This window comes from Scylla paramamosain, chromosome 14, assembly GCF_035594125.1.
Source record: "Scylla paramamosain isolate STU-SP2022 chromosome 14, ASM3559412v1, whole genome shotgun sequence".
Classification (NCBI taxonomy): Eukaryota; Metazoa; Arthropoda; class Malacostraca; order Decapoda; family Portunidae; genus Scylla; species Scylla paramamosain.
Genome location: NC_087164.1, coordinates 20912423 through 20927422, shown reverse-complemented (window position 1 = coordinate 20927422; position 15000 = coordinate 20912423). Strand labels below are relative to the sequence as shown.

Below are 15000 nucleotides of genomic sequence, written 5' to 3'. Positions count from 1 at the left end.
GCTTAATAGATCACTGAGCTGTATGATAGTTACGTAATGTTAGGTAGCTTCAGAGAGAGAGAGAGAGTGATGGTGACGCAATTCAATGCCCTAACGATAAAATATGAGTGTATGTAGTTTTTATGCATTTATTGATGTGTGAAATGAGGAACACAGGGGACAGAGAGAGGGACGAGTGACGGGAGCGGCAGCATCACAACCATCAAATGTTAAAATAAGAGCTCATCGTAAAATCCGCTGCAAGAGAAACAAACTCAATCCCTCGTGAGTTTTTGGATTAGAGGACGAATCTCTCTCTCTCTCTCTCTCTCTCCTCTCTGCTCTCTCTCTCTCTCTCTCCCTATTCTATCTCCCTCTGATCCGAATCCCGAGACACAAGCTTCACTCGGATCAAAGAGCCTCTAGCGCGCCGACACTGTTTCAGAACCTAAAACTCGATCGAACTCAAATAACTTTCCGTCATTTCATTTCCGCTGCTCAGAGTCCATCGCGGCCCAGCGCACGTACACACACACACACACACACACACACAACACATGTAGTGCAAACACACACACAAACACACACACACACACACACACAGCACCGACTGACAAACTAGATAAAGTCAAAACAGAGCCGTGAATCATGTCTCCTCCCCCGTTGACCTGCTGCATCTTTAATTTGTTCGTCCATTAGGCGGTTGTTAGAGGGAGTAAGTGTATTACGGCCGGCCCTTTTCAGCTAGCATTATCAACCCTATTTTGACAATAATTGTATCAACTCTGCCCTAACAAGCTAAGTGCTCCACTCCTCTGCTTGTCTCCCTTCCCTCTCCCCGTCCCTGTTCCCATCCTCTCTCTCTCTCTCTCTCTCTCTCTCTCTCTCTCTCTCTCTCTCTCTCGTTTTCTTCTACAACGCGCGAGTAGTAGTAGTCACTTCATTTACGGAAATATTACGCACTCGCAAAAAAGTACACGCAGTGGTAAAAAATGAAAGAAAAAAATGGGCGTTATTGTGTGTGTGTGTGTGTGTGTGTGTGTGTGTATGTGTGTGTCATTGCGCCCCGTGTGAAGTGCATTTCCCTGAAACTCAGCACAGAGAGAGATGAGAGAGAGAGAGAGATGACAGAGAGAGAGAGAGAGAGAGAGAGAGAGAGAGAGAGAGAGAGAGAGAGAGAAGGGAAAAAAAAAAGAAGAGTTGGTTGCCGTGGCGCGGGGAGGGGACGCGGCTCAGGGAACAAAGACATCAACACAAACAACCTTAAAACAACAAAGCAAAAATGTTTTCCCTCGCCCTCGCGGGTGTAAGCAACCCTGCTCGCTGAGTGGCCGGGGGAGGTCACGTGACCACAACAATATGGCGGATGTGGGGACGAGGGTGCAAACGCCCGCATCAACTTTATCGGAATTGCCAACGCGTGCGACACCTCAGCGTCTTCCAGAGTCACTTTAGAATGTTTCTGAGGCTCTTCTGTGGGTACGCGTGTCCCGCAGGATATTGGCCGGGCCCCCGCATGCCTCCAATAAGCTTGAAAAAAGGTACACGAAAGTCTGGCGTCGGAGGCTGAAGTGACACACAGCTGAGTAAATTGTACTGGAAATGCACCACTGGTCACCTCGTCGCTCGACCCCCCGCCTGGCTTGATGGAATCCCGACCCGTGGAATGTGGGCTTATTTGCGATTTTCTAATAGGATTTTAGTGAGCCCATGAATTTCTACCCCGTTCATTTCTTTCTTTTTTTTTTTTTTGGCAAGCTGCTGTGATCGTAAGACAACATTGAGTGTGCGGCATGAGGAGTGTCGCGAAAGAGGCCTGGGAATCGCGGGGCAGGGCTGATTGGGGCGGGGAGGCGTGCGGTGGGGAGAGTGTTATGACGGGCCTCGATTATGACTTAAGTGACAAATTACAGAAGGGGAGCCGCAGGAGACACTGATAATGCATTTGCGGCCATGAAATTAAAGTGCAGCGTCAGAAGGGAGAAAGAGAGAGAGAGAGAGAGAGAGAGAGAGAGAGAGAGAGAGAGAGAGAGAGAGAGAGAGAGAGAGAGAGAGAGAGAGAGAGAGAGAGTATACCACGCTTTCTCTCTCTCTCTCTCTCTCTCTCTCTCTCTCTCTCTCTCTCTCTCTCTCTCTCGAAGCATTTATTTGGTTTAACAATTTTTCTTGCCCACTTTACCAAACGTTTTCCACTTTACGTATTTTGTTTTATGATTCTTTTTCAAATATTTTCTACTACTTGCTATACGTCTCTCTCTCTCTCTCTCTCTCTCTCCTCTCTCTTCTCTCTCTCTCTCTCTCTCTCTCTCTCTCTCTCTCTCTCTTTGTGTGTGTGTGTGTGGTGGTGTGTGTGTGTGTGTGTGTGTGTAATACTGATTTTAAAGAATGTATTTCTGCGCTTTAGTTTCATCTTATTTCTTCCTTTCTTTATGTGTATTATTTTTTGAGCGGGTGAATATGCATTTTTTTATTGTCCTTTCTCTTTGTTGTTGTTGTTGTTGTTGTTTGTTGTTGTTGTTGTTGTTGTTGTTGTTTGTTGTTGTTGTTGTTGTTGTTGTTGTTGTTGTTGTTGTTGTTGTTGTTGTAATAATGATACTGTTATTACCATTATTATTATTGTATAGGTAATTACTTTTAGGCGTTGTTAAATCAAAGTGGTTCATAAAAAAGAGTAATGATATTGTATTGTTATTGTTGTAGCAGCAGTTGTTGTTGTTATTGTTGTTGTTGATGCAAGGATGCTGAATAACTAAGCGATTCAAGGAAGAGAGAGAGAGAGAGAGAGAGAGAGAGAGAGAGAGAGAGAGAGAGAGAGAGAGAGAGAGAGAGAGAGAGAGAGAGATGACTTGCGATCAGTGAATGAAGCAACAGTCGAATGCACAAGTAGAAAGGAGTTGCGTATGAAACTTAAATTGCGACTTGAGGTGCACGAGAGGGAACGAGAATATGAGCACGAGTAACGCATATGTGGAAGACAGTGAGAGTGAACAATTGAGACTGAGCGAGTGAGAGTGACTGAGTGAGTGACAGTGAATGAGTGGCAATGAAAAGGCACATGGGTGAAATTACTTTTTGCACTGATTGGGGGATAGTGAATGAGGGAGCGAGGGAGGAAGGGAGAGTAGAGAGAGAGGGAGAGAGAGAGAGAGAGAGGTGTAGGGAGGGAGAGAAGGGTGGCCACGTGTCAGTGATGAACGTCATTGCGAGGCGTGAGAGGAGTTGCGTCGAGCTGTCCCTCTCCCTCTTCCTCTCCCAATAAAGAGCTTACCTCTCCCTCGTGTCCTCCCATCCAGGTCACTTCGGGAGGTCACTGTGGCACGATGCAGGGGTCACAATAGGAGTGTTCAGGTTAAGAAAGAGGAGGAATGGATGCGAGGAGTCACTTTGAGGGTCATCATGGTGAAATTTAAAGGTTTTGATATATTAAGGAATTCAAATACTTATGAAAACGAGTGAAAAGAGAATGTTTAAGTCCTACACTACTACTACTACTACTACTACTACTACTTCTACTACTACTACTACCGCCGCGGCTACTGTTGCCCTTGGGAAGCTTGTGAATTCCCCGCCACGAGACACAATACGCCTGTGCTTGGGTCGGCGGCGTGTCAAGGGGCGGGGCGGAGCTGGAGGTGTTCGGTGACAAGTGACCTGCTGAGAGTTGGCTGAGAAAAAGGAAGAGGACACTGAAAGGTCGTGAGTCAAGGGGCACCGATGACCTTTAGAACGCGGCTCCCTAAATCTCAACGTGACCTTTTCCGACGTGTTTTGGCATCCCTGAGAGTGTCGCCGAGCAGTGCCAAGGTGCAAATAGCCGGCCAGAGGAGCGCGCCTGACGGGGAGCTGTTGGAAAGGTTACAACGCGTCGCTCGTAACTCCGCCGATCCGATCAGACAGACGCCCAAGTCATGTGGCAAGGCAGGGAGAGAGAGCGGGCGTGGCGAGGAAGGCAGGAGGCGATGAGGGTTCACCACACCCACATACCCTTCACGCTCTCCCTCATTCCTTTCACGCCTTCCCTCACTTCCTTCACGCCCTCACCTATCTCTTCCTCCCATCACACCCACGATCCCTGCCACGCATTCACTTCTCTTTTCCCACACACACACACACACACACACACACACACACACATATGAACACCCCACAAGGAGAAGCAGCCGGTGGGAGGGACACGAGGTACCTCATGTCTCAGTCCCTCATCATAACTTATCTCTCTTCACAAGGCTTCCATTCTTCTGCGAGGGGAGAGGGAGGAAGAGAAAAACAGAGAGAGAGAGAGAGAGAGAGAGAGAGAGAGAGAGAGAGAGAGAGAGAGAGAGGGTGGGCGAGGCAGCGAGAGGGGCGCAACCAGACGTCCTGCGCTTGAGATGGTCCTAGAGATACACAATGACTTTGAACTTGGCGTATATTAGTGCAATCTTGATTCGAATCGGGTTTTGCGGAGCATTTCCCTTCACCGTTCGTCATGCCCGAGTCTCCTCACACCTGATCGTTGCAGTTGATTAGGAACCCCGGTCCTTAGTTCTGCTCTTAATGTGTTCGCAGCGCCTCAGAACTCTACCATCTCGGGATGTCGACCTGCGCGCTCTGAGGAACGGCGGCGATAGCATCTTGCAGGTGGGGAACTCAACCAGCCAGGCCTTACTTTTGATAGTCTAGTAAAATGTGAGATGCATTGAAATGTCCAAATATCTCTGAGTTTTACAAATCTATTGCTTGATCACAATGGTAGTGATTCATGTTTGTATAAATATCAGGTTTTCATTTCATCACTAATCAATATTTTCAAGATATTTTTCCATATTCGAAATTGTTGACTAAATGCATGAAATTTAGCGCTGTTAAGCAAAGATGGGCAATAGAATGCTGTTAATAAGCTTAATAATCATGATAAACTAAGCTTAGGTGAATTTCACGAGATTAGTTGAAGCTGTTCGTTGACATGCGAGAAGGGCTGGAGGAGCAGGTTTGTGAGGCAGTCTAACACACCGTAATGTTTACCTCGTAGACTGAGAGCCTGTCTGCCAAGGAGTGCCGACAGGGAGAAGAGGGGCAGGCCGGGCAACCCAAACCCTGTGGAGGCGTGGTCCCCGAAGTACACCATCATACTGAGCTGCCTCGTTGCTCTCCACAATCTTCTCGTTGCTTGGGCTCCTCGCTGCTTCCCTCGGGCACGCGATGCATCAATAAGAGCCTCGAGTTATGCTCACTTAAGGCAAGATCTTTCCTGATATTATTAAGTGCTCACTTTTCTGTCTTAAATTAAGAACACGATTCAGCGTTTTTGTATTACCACGCAAGGGACTGAGGGATGAGGGTAAGGGAGTGGCGCTTAACACAGACGCCTTGGAAAGAATATAGAGAAATGTTTTTTTTATTGTCTGGGATCGATGGTCCGTTATTATAGCATGAAACAAGTCACTGTGAACCCGAGACAGTGCAATGATGGCGTGACGTGGGGCGGGTGGCGTGCAGGGGTCGTGGTGGGAGGAAAAGCGGGGCCGAGGAGCCATCCATCACCGACCAATTGAAAGAGCGTCACGGTACAGCTTCGGTTCCCGAGTGACCTCAGCTGGCCAGGTCGAGAGAGACGGCACGTGACCTGCGGCTCCCAATTAGAGTCCGATTATCCCAAGCCAGGCGTCTCCCAAACCTTTGTGTTTGCCGGCGAGCGACAAAGGCCCCGACGCGTTGGCCTGTGGGAGGTTAGTGGCCCGACCGGATGAAAACAATGACCTCGATGAAGTCACTGAAAGGGGTATGGAAGGAGGTACGGGAGGGAAGCCAGGTCACGAGATCTCAATTATGGGTGAAGGGGAGGGTAAGGTCACACGGAAGGGAAGGGGAGGCATAGAGCGGAGGGGAGAAGCAGGTGTGAAGGGTTAATGAGATAAATTAAAGCCCAGGTGCATAGGGGAAGGTAGCCACCGGAACCTGAGGGTGGGGATGTGGGTCAATGTGGTAACGTGAGACCTATTTCCGCTTTCTCCTGCCGCAGTGCGAGGGCGCAATACAAAAAGCTGCGGCGGAGACACGCAGTGATTTGTGCGTGTTTTAGTGATCCCATAAACGACACTCAGTCCCTGGGGGGATGAGGCCTTCCCGGGACAATCCAGCGGGCAGGCGAGGTAGGTGGCTTAGCTGTTTTCTCATTTACTTAATTCTAGAGAGGAACTTGTGGCGAGCAGATGATCCGGATGAGCGGTGATGGTGGCGGTCAGCGAGACGACCTTGCCTTGCCTCAGGTCGCGATTGTGGGGGAAAAAATTTACTGGGTCGTTTAGATTTACATCTATATTTTTCTATTCCTTTTTTCACAGTAGTTTTCTCACGACAAAGGATTATTTTTGTGACACATCTCATCCCAGCAAACAGTTCCGGGGTCTGTTGGGGCTCAGGAGCAACGCCACCACTGCCTCGGGGTTACCTTCGGCCCGTCGTGGGAGGTCGAGCAGGTCGCGGAGGGATGGAACATGTTATTATCGGATAATTTTCAGAAGTTTGACGAAAATGTTTTCTTTCCGTCAGGGCCTGGTGGCGCTGGCCTGGTTGTCGCGCCGAAGTGACGAGCCACGCACGACCGCACAAACCTCTGTCGCACTGCACAGTCACGGGTCAAACACCACGTCAGCCTTCAGGGCGCCGCACACACGGCTGCACTAACTTTGTGCCGGAAATACATAACAACACTGAATAATTTTTTATGAGACATTCAGGTGTTCACGTTTGTCTGTGCTCAGAGTTAACGTTTTCCGCTTTACGTTATTAAGATATCACTTAATTTTCCTCACACAATGAAGAGTCGTCTGTTTCTGAAGGCGAGATGACGAGGTGCTGGTGTCGTGGGTGGAGGGTGAGAGCGTAGTGTGAGAGGCAGGGTACGCTACTACGTGGGAGTGAGAGACGGCCCTCGCGTTCTCACCTACCAAACCTGTTGTGTTTCTCAGACCGCTAGCTGTCCACTCCTCCCTCCCCCCTTACGCCTCCTTTTGGCTACCCAGGGCAGTGCTTGCACGCAGGCTGCCCGGACGCTCTCTAATATCTTTCATCATTGCCCTTTATAGGAAAACATCAAGTAATCATAATAAAGAGACAATATGTTACGTGTGATACATATTCCGCTTTTATTCTTTAGTTGTAAATGCATAAAAAGCGTCATTGATATCCGTCATCTCCGGTGGGCATTTCCAGACCCCATAATGAGTGGCGGTAGCTAGGTGAGGGGCTCCGCGGATCGGGTTACCTGGTATGGCCAGGTTCGTCGCGGCGTGTCCCAGGTATTCGGGTAACAGCGCATGGGAACGGTGACTTGACCCACCGGAAACTGCGTCTCAGGGCCCACCTCACTTTTGCTCTGGACGTGGCTGGTTTCGGCGTAACTCTCGGGGCGTCTTGTGGCCAGTTTCATTGATCCGTGGCGGTGGGAAGAGAGGAGGCGGCGGCGGTGGCGGCGGTGGTGGTGGTGGCGGCGGCGGAGTGGCGGTGGAGGGAGGGGCGTGGGAGAGGCTTCCCACACGCCCCTCGCTTCCCGTCTCAGACACCACAAGTAACTCCTTCGATCTTGACTCCTAATCACATTACTTGGCACACTTCTGGAGGCCCGCCAACACAGCAAGGCAGCAACAAAATCGATTAGTTCATGCTTTTACACGCCACTTTCCCGTCACTCTGCAGGCCTATCCCGCGTGACCGGTCCTCTCATACACCACCTCGCCGCAGTCCCTCAGCAGTCTTGCAAGCTGGTCTGCCTCTCATCCCCGCCTTTAGAACGGTCCCTAGCGGCGGTGTTGTGCACGAGCCAAAGTCCCGAGGCAAACTAGGGGACCAGGACCCGGTTTCAGAGGGCGTGTGGAGCTGTAGTCGAGGAGAGTTTTCATGATATTTTGTGTGTGAGTGTCGCCGAGGGTAGCCAAACGCATGGTCGGCGATCCACAACCTGAGCTGGAGGAGAGGAGAGGGCGAGGGGGCGGCGAGAGGCAGCGAGGGGGCGGCGAGGGAGGGGGAACGTGAGGCGACAGGCACGTACGATCTGGTGAGAGTTGGGAAGGGTAGTAAGAAGAGAGAGAGAGAGAGAGAGAGAGAGAGAGAGAGAGAGAGAGAGAGAGAGAGAGAGAGAGAGAGAGAGAGAGAGAGAGAGAGAGAGAGAGAGACCAAGTGAGGGAAGCGAGGGGAGGCGGACCGAGGTAAAGTGAGGGAGAGGGACAATGAATAAGAATGAGGGGAGCTGTGTGAGGTAGAAGCACTCGTGGCGTAAGGAAGAAAGTCGCTCACTCTCTCCCTCACTCCGACGGCGGCAATAAAAAGCAGCTGAGTGCGCTTCCGAGACGATCAGAAAATCAACAAATCCTCTTAAGTAAGTAAATTAAAGCTCTTTTCTTTCTTATATACCACTCGGGGTATACCACACACACACACACACACACACACACACACACACACACACACACACACACACACACACACACACACACACACACGCTCACATGATCATCTAAGTCACAAGATATTGATCAGCTTCACCTTCAAAGACAAACGTTAAATCATATTAAATCATATCTTCTCTCTCTCTCTCTCTCTCTCTCTCTCTCTCTCTCTCTCTCTCTCTCTCTCTCTCTCTCTCTCTCTCTCTCTAAAAAGATAAAATAGACGACGAGAAGAGAAAAGAAAAAAAAAACAGGAAATGTTTCGAAAAATAACGTGACAAAGAAGCGCACCTGTCCAAGCACCATTCATTAGGCTGAGGCAGGTGTGAGGGAGGGAGGGAGGGAGGTGCACAGGTGAGTCAGTGTCTCGCCTGGGTAAACGGCACGGCCCCACTCGTATCCGTCTCCTCTGAATGACTCTTACAAATGAGTCGTAACGCGGGGAGGTCCTCACAGGCAAGACGATTAGTCAAAGCAGAATTTAGTGTCAACGCTCGAGGTTCTTTTGATCTCCCTCTCCTACTCGGGTCTGTTTTCCCCTGTGTCCTTCTGTCTCTCTTCTTGTTTATCTCCATATCTCTTCATCTCAAGGTGCTACGTTCTCTCTCTCTCTCTCTCTCTCTCTCTCTCTCTCTCTCTCTCTCTCTCTCTCTCTCTCTCTCTCATAACGTGTGTTTGTGTATGTGTTTGTGTGTGTGTGTGTGTGTGTGTGTGTGTGTGTGTGTGTGTGTGTGTGTGTGTGTGTGTGTGTGTGTGTGTGTGTGTGTGTGTGTGTGTGTGTGTGTGTGAGGGTTTGTTTTTCTGCCGTGGGGAGGTCGAATTGTGGGATAATTAACCCGACGCAGCTCACATTGCAGGAGGAGGAGGAGGAGGAGGAGGAGGAGGAGGAGGAGGAGGAGGGGAGAGGCAGAGCGACGAGGAGGAGAAGGAAATGGATAAGGAGAAGGAAGAGGAAGACATGTCAGTTATTTTTCATCTCAGTCCTACAAGACCCTGAGATCTTTGCCTTGCTGTTCGGCGGAAGAAGGAAGTGGAGCACCTAATCCACCCGTTCGTCACTCTCGCAAAACTCGGATAAGGAAAAGGAATCATTGCATTTTTAAACGTGAATACAATTAAGCGACCACCACTCTGGCCTTTCCTGCTTCAGCGTGCTCGAGATGGGCGGCGTGAGGGCGGAGAGCGGCACCGTCGTTATCGAGTATGGGTGTGGGTGGTCACGGGCGGATGGGCGGTAGAGGTGCCGACACAGATGCCGCCCGCCGCCTTCGACACGCCCGGGTGAAGAACACGTCGCGGGTCGCTAGCACGCCCAGGGAGGCTCAGTGCCGCGAGGATGTGCCGCAGATGGGACGGGACGAGGGTAGTCTGTCAACGGGAGGAGGGAAGGGACGGGAGGGAAGGGAAGGTGGTGAGGGTGATTTTGCCCCGAGGCGCCGCCCGTGGGGATGACCCAGACCTCAGTGTGTGGGCTTCACGGGGCAGGAAGACACCGCTTACTTATTAGTCCTCGCATAATGAGCTTCTTTACATGCTTGCTTTGTTTCTTCCTCACCCACAGCAATCATTCGGAAATTATCTTGCCTCTCCCTCTCCTTATCTGTTTTCCTTTTCCTCCCCTATTTTCTCCCCCGCCTCCTCCCTTACCCTTTTCCGGCACCTTGGCACTTCTATTACCGCCCGCCCAGTAATCAGCGGTGAGAGGTGCCGCGCCCGAGTGCCCCGCCATGTGCTGCTCACATGTGCCGTTTAGTGCCTCGCAGGGTGGCGCCGGTCCATTCATTATCCCGCCAGTCAACGCGAGGCGCCCACTGAGCCTCGGCTTTGGACTCACGGCAATAACTTCTTCTCTGCGACGCCTCTGACTTAAATGTTTGTTTCGTGGGTGTGTAGGGCGACGCCATAACTCGCCTCTTTTTGCATTCGCGTTGCCGAGGACAGGAAGAACATTTATCGCATTATTTACTGATGTTTAGCTCACTTGGCTGCTTTGAGGAGGCGCTTGTCACTAACCTTGTTGATTTTTTCATTGTTTACTGTTAGTTACGATAAGATAACGAAAGAGGTTGATCGGCATTACGCCTTTATATGATTGAACTCCTTTAATCTCTTTCTGTGGGAACGTTTGAGCATGCGGTATCTAACACGGAATCTAATTACAGTGAAGTCGAGCTCTTCGCGGGTAAAGTTGAACGGCGATCGAGTAGCTGCAGGTTGTGGAGTGTGAGGCGCCATGATTGACTTTAATCTTAACGCTCCGCCTCCCACACCTGCCAGACAGCTCAGGCAGAGCGGCGGAGGTTCAGCCGCTCACTCACTCACCTTCGAGGCTGTGACGTCACCTCCTTGTTATGAGATGGTGGCAAAAAGTTCTCATTACTCGGTGACTAAGACAGCGCGGGGCCCACCACCCCTGCACGCCCCTGCACACACGCCGCTGCACATCTCTGCCTCCCTCCAGTGCGTGTCGTGATGAGGCGCATTGACTACTATGAGTAACTCGCGGGAACACTCGTCATTGCAGTGAACTCATCGTGTATTCAGGGACTCCGACGCTACAGGTTGACGTTCTCCCTGTCATAACGATAAAAAATGGAAGAAAAAATCGGGTATTGAGTTTCGTATTGCGACGCAGCTGAGGTCCTCCAGACAAAGGAACTCTCGGCTGACTTATTGCCGCATTGGCCCAATAAAATGGAGGTCGCCTCAGCCATTAAAACAGTGGGTCTTGACGGGCTACACGAAGGCTCCGGCGGTGTCGTGGGGCGGCCGCTTGCCTCCACAATATCTTACTGACGCACGCATATACACTCCTCCTATCGGCTCCGTCCGTCGTTCGGGTCCGGGTGGGGAGGGAGAGGGAGAGAGAGGGAGGGAGCTGCAAAGAGGCGCGGGAGAGGGTTGCAAGCGTCGAGCGGAGTGAGAGGGAATGAAGCTGCCTTTGACGGAACGGCACATAGGCAAGGGAAAGACTTTGGAAAATATCAAAGAAAATGACTTCTGAGGAAATGATACGCAAAAAAATGAAGGAACACAGAAAAAAGTGGGTGAGATAAATTATGCTGAAAAGTTTGCGGGAGAAAGAGTGAGAGAGAGAGAGAGAGAGAGGAGGAGAGAATGAGTGAATTTTCCAGCGAGAGAAGAAGTTAAAGTGAGAAGAAAAGAGAAACAGGTTTTCCACATATACATTAATGACGTTAATTGCCTCAAAAGCAGCGGAGCCTCACTCCCGGCGCGGCCAAAGAAACTGGGCAGCGTCACGGGTAGTTTGGCCGTTAGCAGTAATTGTCCATCAAAGGGAAAGAGCTCTCGCGTGAATCACCTTGTTACTTATTTGTCATGACCACTTAAAGATGAAGCGTTATATATTTTTCTTTACGGGGCCTCTGTATGTGTGTGTGTGTGTGTGTGTGTGTGTGTGTGTGTGTTTCCATTTAGCTGTATATTCTTAATTGCAGTATGCAAGTCCAATATTACAAACATATGTTCCTATCTTATATTTCTATGTATACTTGTATACCTTTCTCTTGTGTGTGTGTTCATAGTTAATATACGCATACAAGAAATGACGAAATGCGCTTTTAATTATCTACTACCGCCCTTTCATGTTGCGTTGCACAGCCCAATCCCGTGCAATCAGTATGTATGTATGTTTGTATGAACACCTTCCCTTCCTTCACTTCCCTCACCCACTTACCTTTCACTCCTTAACGCCAAATAACAAAGCGTGCAGGAAAGTAACTTACAACTACTTAAATAGATAAACAAGTGAATTTGATTACTGGTAGAATGTTAATGAGTTGGAAAACGGAAAAACAGATTGACAGACACTACCTTATGTCGAGAAGATGAACAGTAAGTCGGGGATACTAACACTCACCTGGAAAGAGAAAACAAAATTGGTTAGAAATGTGTATTAAGCAGCAGTAATTATTGTCCCTCTGAGCCTGGCCAGTCCTCCGCCTTAGTGAGGGATTGAGGGACTCATGGCTCTGAAGGTGAACAACTCGCAATACCGTTTTGATCTTAACATCTACACAGTACTCGACAGTGTGTAGATTTTAATGAATACAAAGTGACTCTTCTTTCCTGATTTCATTTTTACACAATGTTTACTACTGGTGTCATGCCAAACCAGAATCAGCAAATGCCGGGATCCAATCTATGCATTCAGAAGGAGTCGCTTATTCCATTGCCATGCCGGAGGAGAAAGAGACAATCTAACACTTAATCATTGCTCGTCACGTAAGATCAAACTGTTGTATTGGATGAGACACGGTTCAAGGGTTTTCTCAAGATATTAATGTAAAACAATTACGTCAAGGAGCGTGTCACTAGATCACCCATTATTTTGATATGTTTAGTTGTGTCACGTTGAGGTGAGAGGGAGAGAGGGAGGGATGTGTGGGAACTGGAGCCCAGCGGAGGGTGGCGCGCCCTTGTGCTGTTGATGTCACACCCGGATTTGTATATAACAGAATAACGGCGTACTAGATTTATGGGAACGTGTGTAGAATAATCCAATAGATTTTTAATAAGCTTATAACGCAATAAGATGTACATCACTTCTCATCATGGAATCAGTAAACCATGTACAGCATCTTAATGTCACCAAAGAGCATCAGTAAAGCAGCTACACTAGTCCAGCCAGTGACTTAGATAAAAGTTGATGCATTCTGTAGAAACGTGAGACTGGGCATCAGTGCCTGGTGGCGGGGGTTCCTTGAAGGCAGCCAAGAGGCGTCATGTCACGGCACCTCCGAGGGGTCAGCGTCCTCCGTGACACAAAACAACTAAGTCTCCTCTGAGCGGACCTTTCCCGGTGCTGAAGAACTAGACCAGAAAATTGCCATGGAATAAAACTGAGGCTTCCGGGGCGAAGTGGGTGGCGGAGGCAGGGGTGGAGGCGGCGGAGATGGTGATGGTGGTGGAGGCGGTGGTGGAGGCGGTGGTGGAGGATTGCCACACCGTGCAATTTGGTGTCTTTGCTGCTAATGCCTCAGTGAGAAGCGGGGAAGCGGTGAGGGCCTTGGTGACATCGAGCCAAGAGAGATGAAGGAGCAGGAGGTGGTGTGAGTTTGCTATACTTGAGTTGTGTCAAGTGTGATGGGGATGACTGGTGTGTGTGTGTGTATGTGTGTGTGTGTGTGTGTGTGTGTGTGTGTGTGTGTGTGTGTGTGTGTGTGTGTGTGTGTGTGTGTGTGTGTGTGTGTGTGTGTGTGTGTGTGTGTGTGTGTGTGTGTGTGTGTATGTGTTAAAAAGACAAAGGGAAGATGCAAGAGGCTGTGCTGGTGCTGAAAGCTGGTGTACAATTTCCGCAGAGTTTATTGAGCACTACCAGTTGAAGGACACACACACACACACACACACACACACACACACACACACACACACACACACACACACACAAGCACAAACAGTACGCACACGAGAAACAAAACATAGCAAACAACCTAAACTAAACAAACGACACTACAGTACAACAGCCGCTGAAGAAAAAAAAAAAAACAACGAACAAGGATGATGATAAAAAAAAAGTGAAGGAAGATGATGATGACGAAGAGCAGAAGGAGGAGGAGGGGGAGGAGCTGAAGCAGACAGACACACACGAACGAAATTCTCTTTCTGTATTTACCTTTAGTAGAGTTCTCGCCAAAAAGATAGGAACCGGACACTGAAAATCAAGACAACAAAGTTACACAGCGCGTCAAAACACACCCATTGCATGTTGCTCTAGTATTATTACTGCACTCAGCATAGATTGGCTACGACACAACTCAAAACCAGGGGGGAGATGTTTGTTACCCTTCTCTCATTTTTTTTAGTACATTGAGGCGGTGAAGGAAGAATTAGTAGGAGGATTAGTATGAAGAAAATTATACTACTATGCAGCATCCTGAGTCCCTGCACACACAAACATACATATTATACAAGAATAATAAAAACAAACGATATATGGAATGGACGTAGAGACAGTAAACACCACATAGATATTCTGGGTGAGAAGAAAAATTGAGGTGAGGGAAAGGACGCACAGAGAGAGAGAGAGAGAGAGAGAGAGAGAGAGAGAGAGAGAGAGAGAGAGAGAGAGAGAGAGAGAGAGAGAGAGGAGGGGGTAGGTGTGGTAGTTTTATAGTTCATGAATCGTATATTTTTAGTTCATATTCATCAGCAGTGTGTGTGTGTGTGTGTGTGTGTGTGTGTGTGTGTGTGTGTGTGTGTGTGTGTGTGTTCAATGTGAGTTTTGTTTCCGAAAGACTAGTTATGCAATTCATCAGCGAACTACTCAGACCTTGGCCAGAGAGAGAGAGAGAGAGAGAGAGAGAGAGAGAGAGAGAGAGAGAGAGAGAGAGAGAGAGAGAGAGAGAGAGAGAGAGAGAGAGAGAGAGAGAGAGAGAGAGAGAGAGAGAGAGAGAGAAACCCCTTAATAGTATAGTCTGCCTTACAATTCAAGAGCAGGGAGGGTAGAGGACCTGGAGCAAATGGGAGGATGGGAGGGAGGACGGGAAGCCATTTTCTTCTGGCGGCACTAGATGGCAGCTGCTACCACCTCGCGGGGCCACACACTTCACCCTGCCTCCATCTGTTGGCCGGA

The 15000-nt window shown here is 49.1% G+C and overlaps 1 protein-coding gene and 1 long non-coding RNA gene across 15 annotated transcripts in view; one reads left to right on the top strand and one right to left on the bottom strand.

Annotated features, from left to right (window-relative positions):
* Positions 1-15000, top strand: part of LOC135107002 (uncharacterized) — a 184482-nt gene that overhangs the window by 94168 nt on the left and 75314 nt on the right. The gene's annotated exons all lie outside the window — the stretch shown is intronic.
* The window catches only part of LOC135107000 (paired box protein Pax-5-like), a 169956-nt gene that overhangs the window by 86590 nt on the left and 68366 nt on the right, over positions 1-15000 (bottom strand). For 8 of the 14 annotated variants that reach the window (XM_064016522.1, XM_064016509.1, XM_064016521.1 and 5 more), the window contains one exon: positions 14041-14079. The exons of 5 other annotated variants lie outside the window; for them this stretch is intronic. In XM_064016522.1, coding sequence (XP_063872592.1) covers positions 14041-14079 — 39 coding nt within the window. Of the gene's footprint in view, positions 1-4983; positions 7910-14040; positions 14080-15000 lie in introns of those variants that run through there. One more of the 14 variants, XM_064016514.1, reaches the window with a different exon arrangement.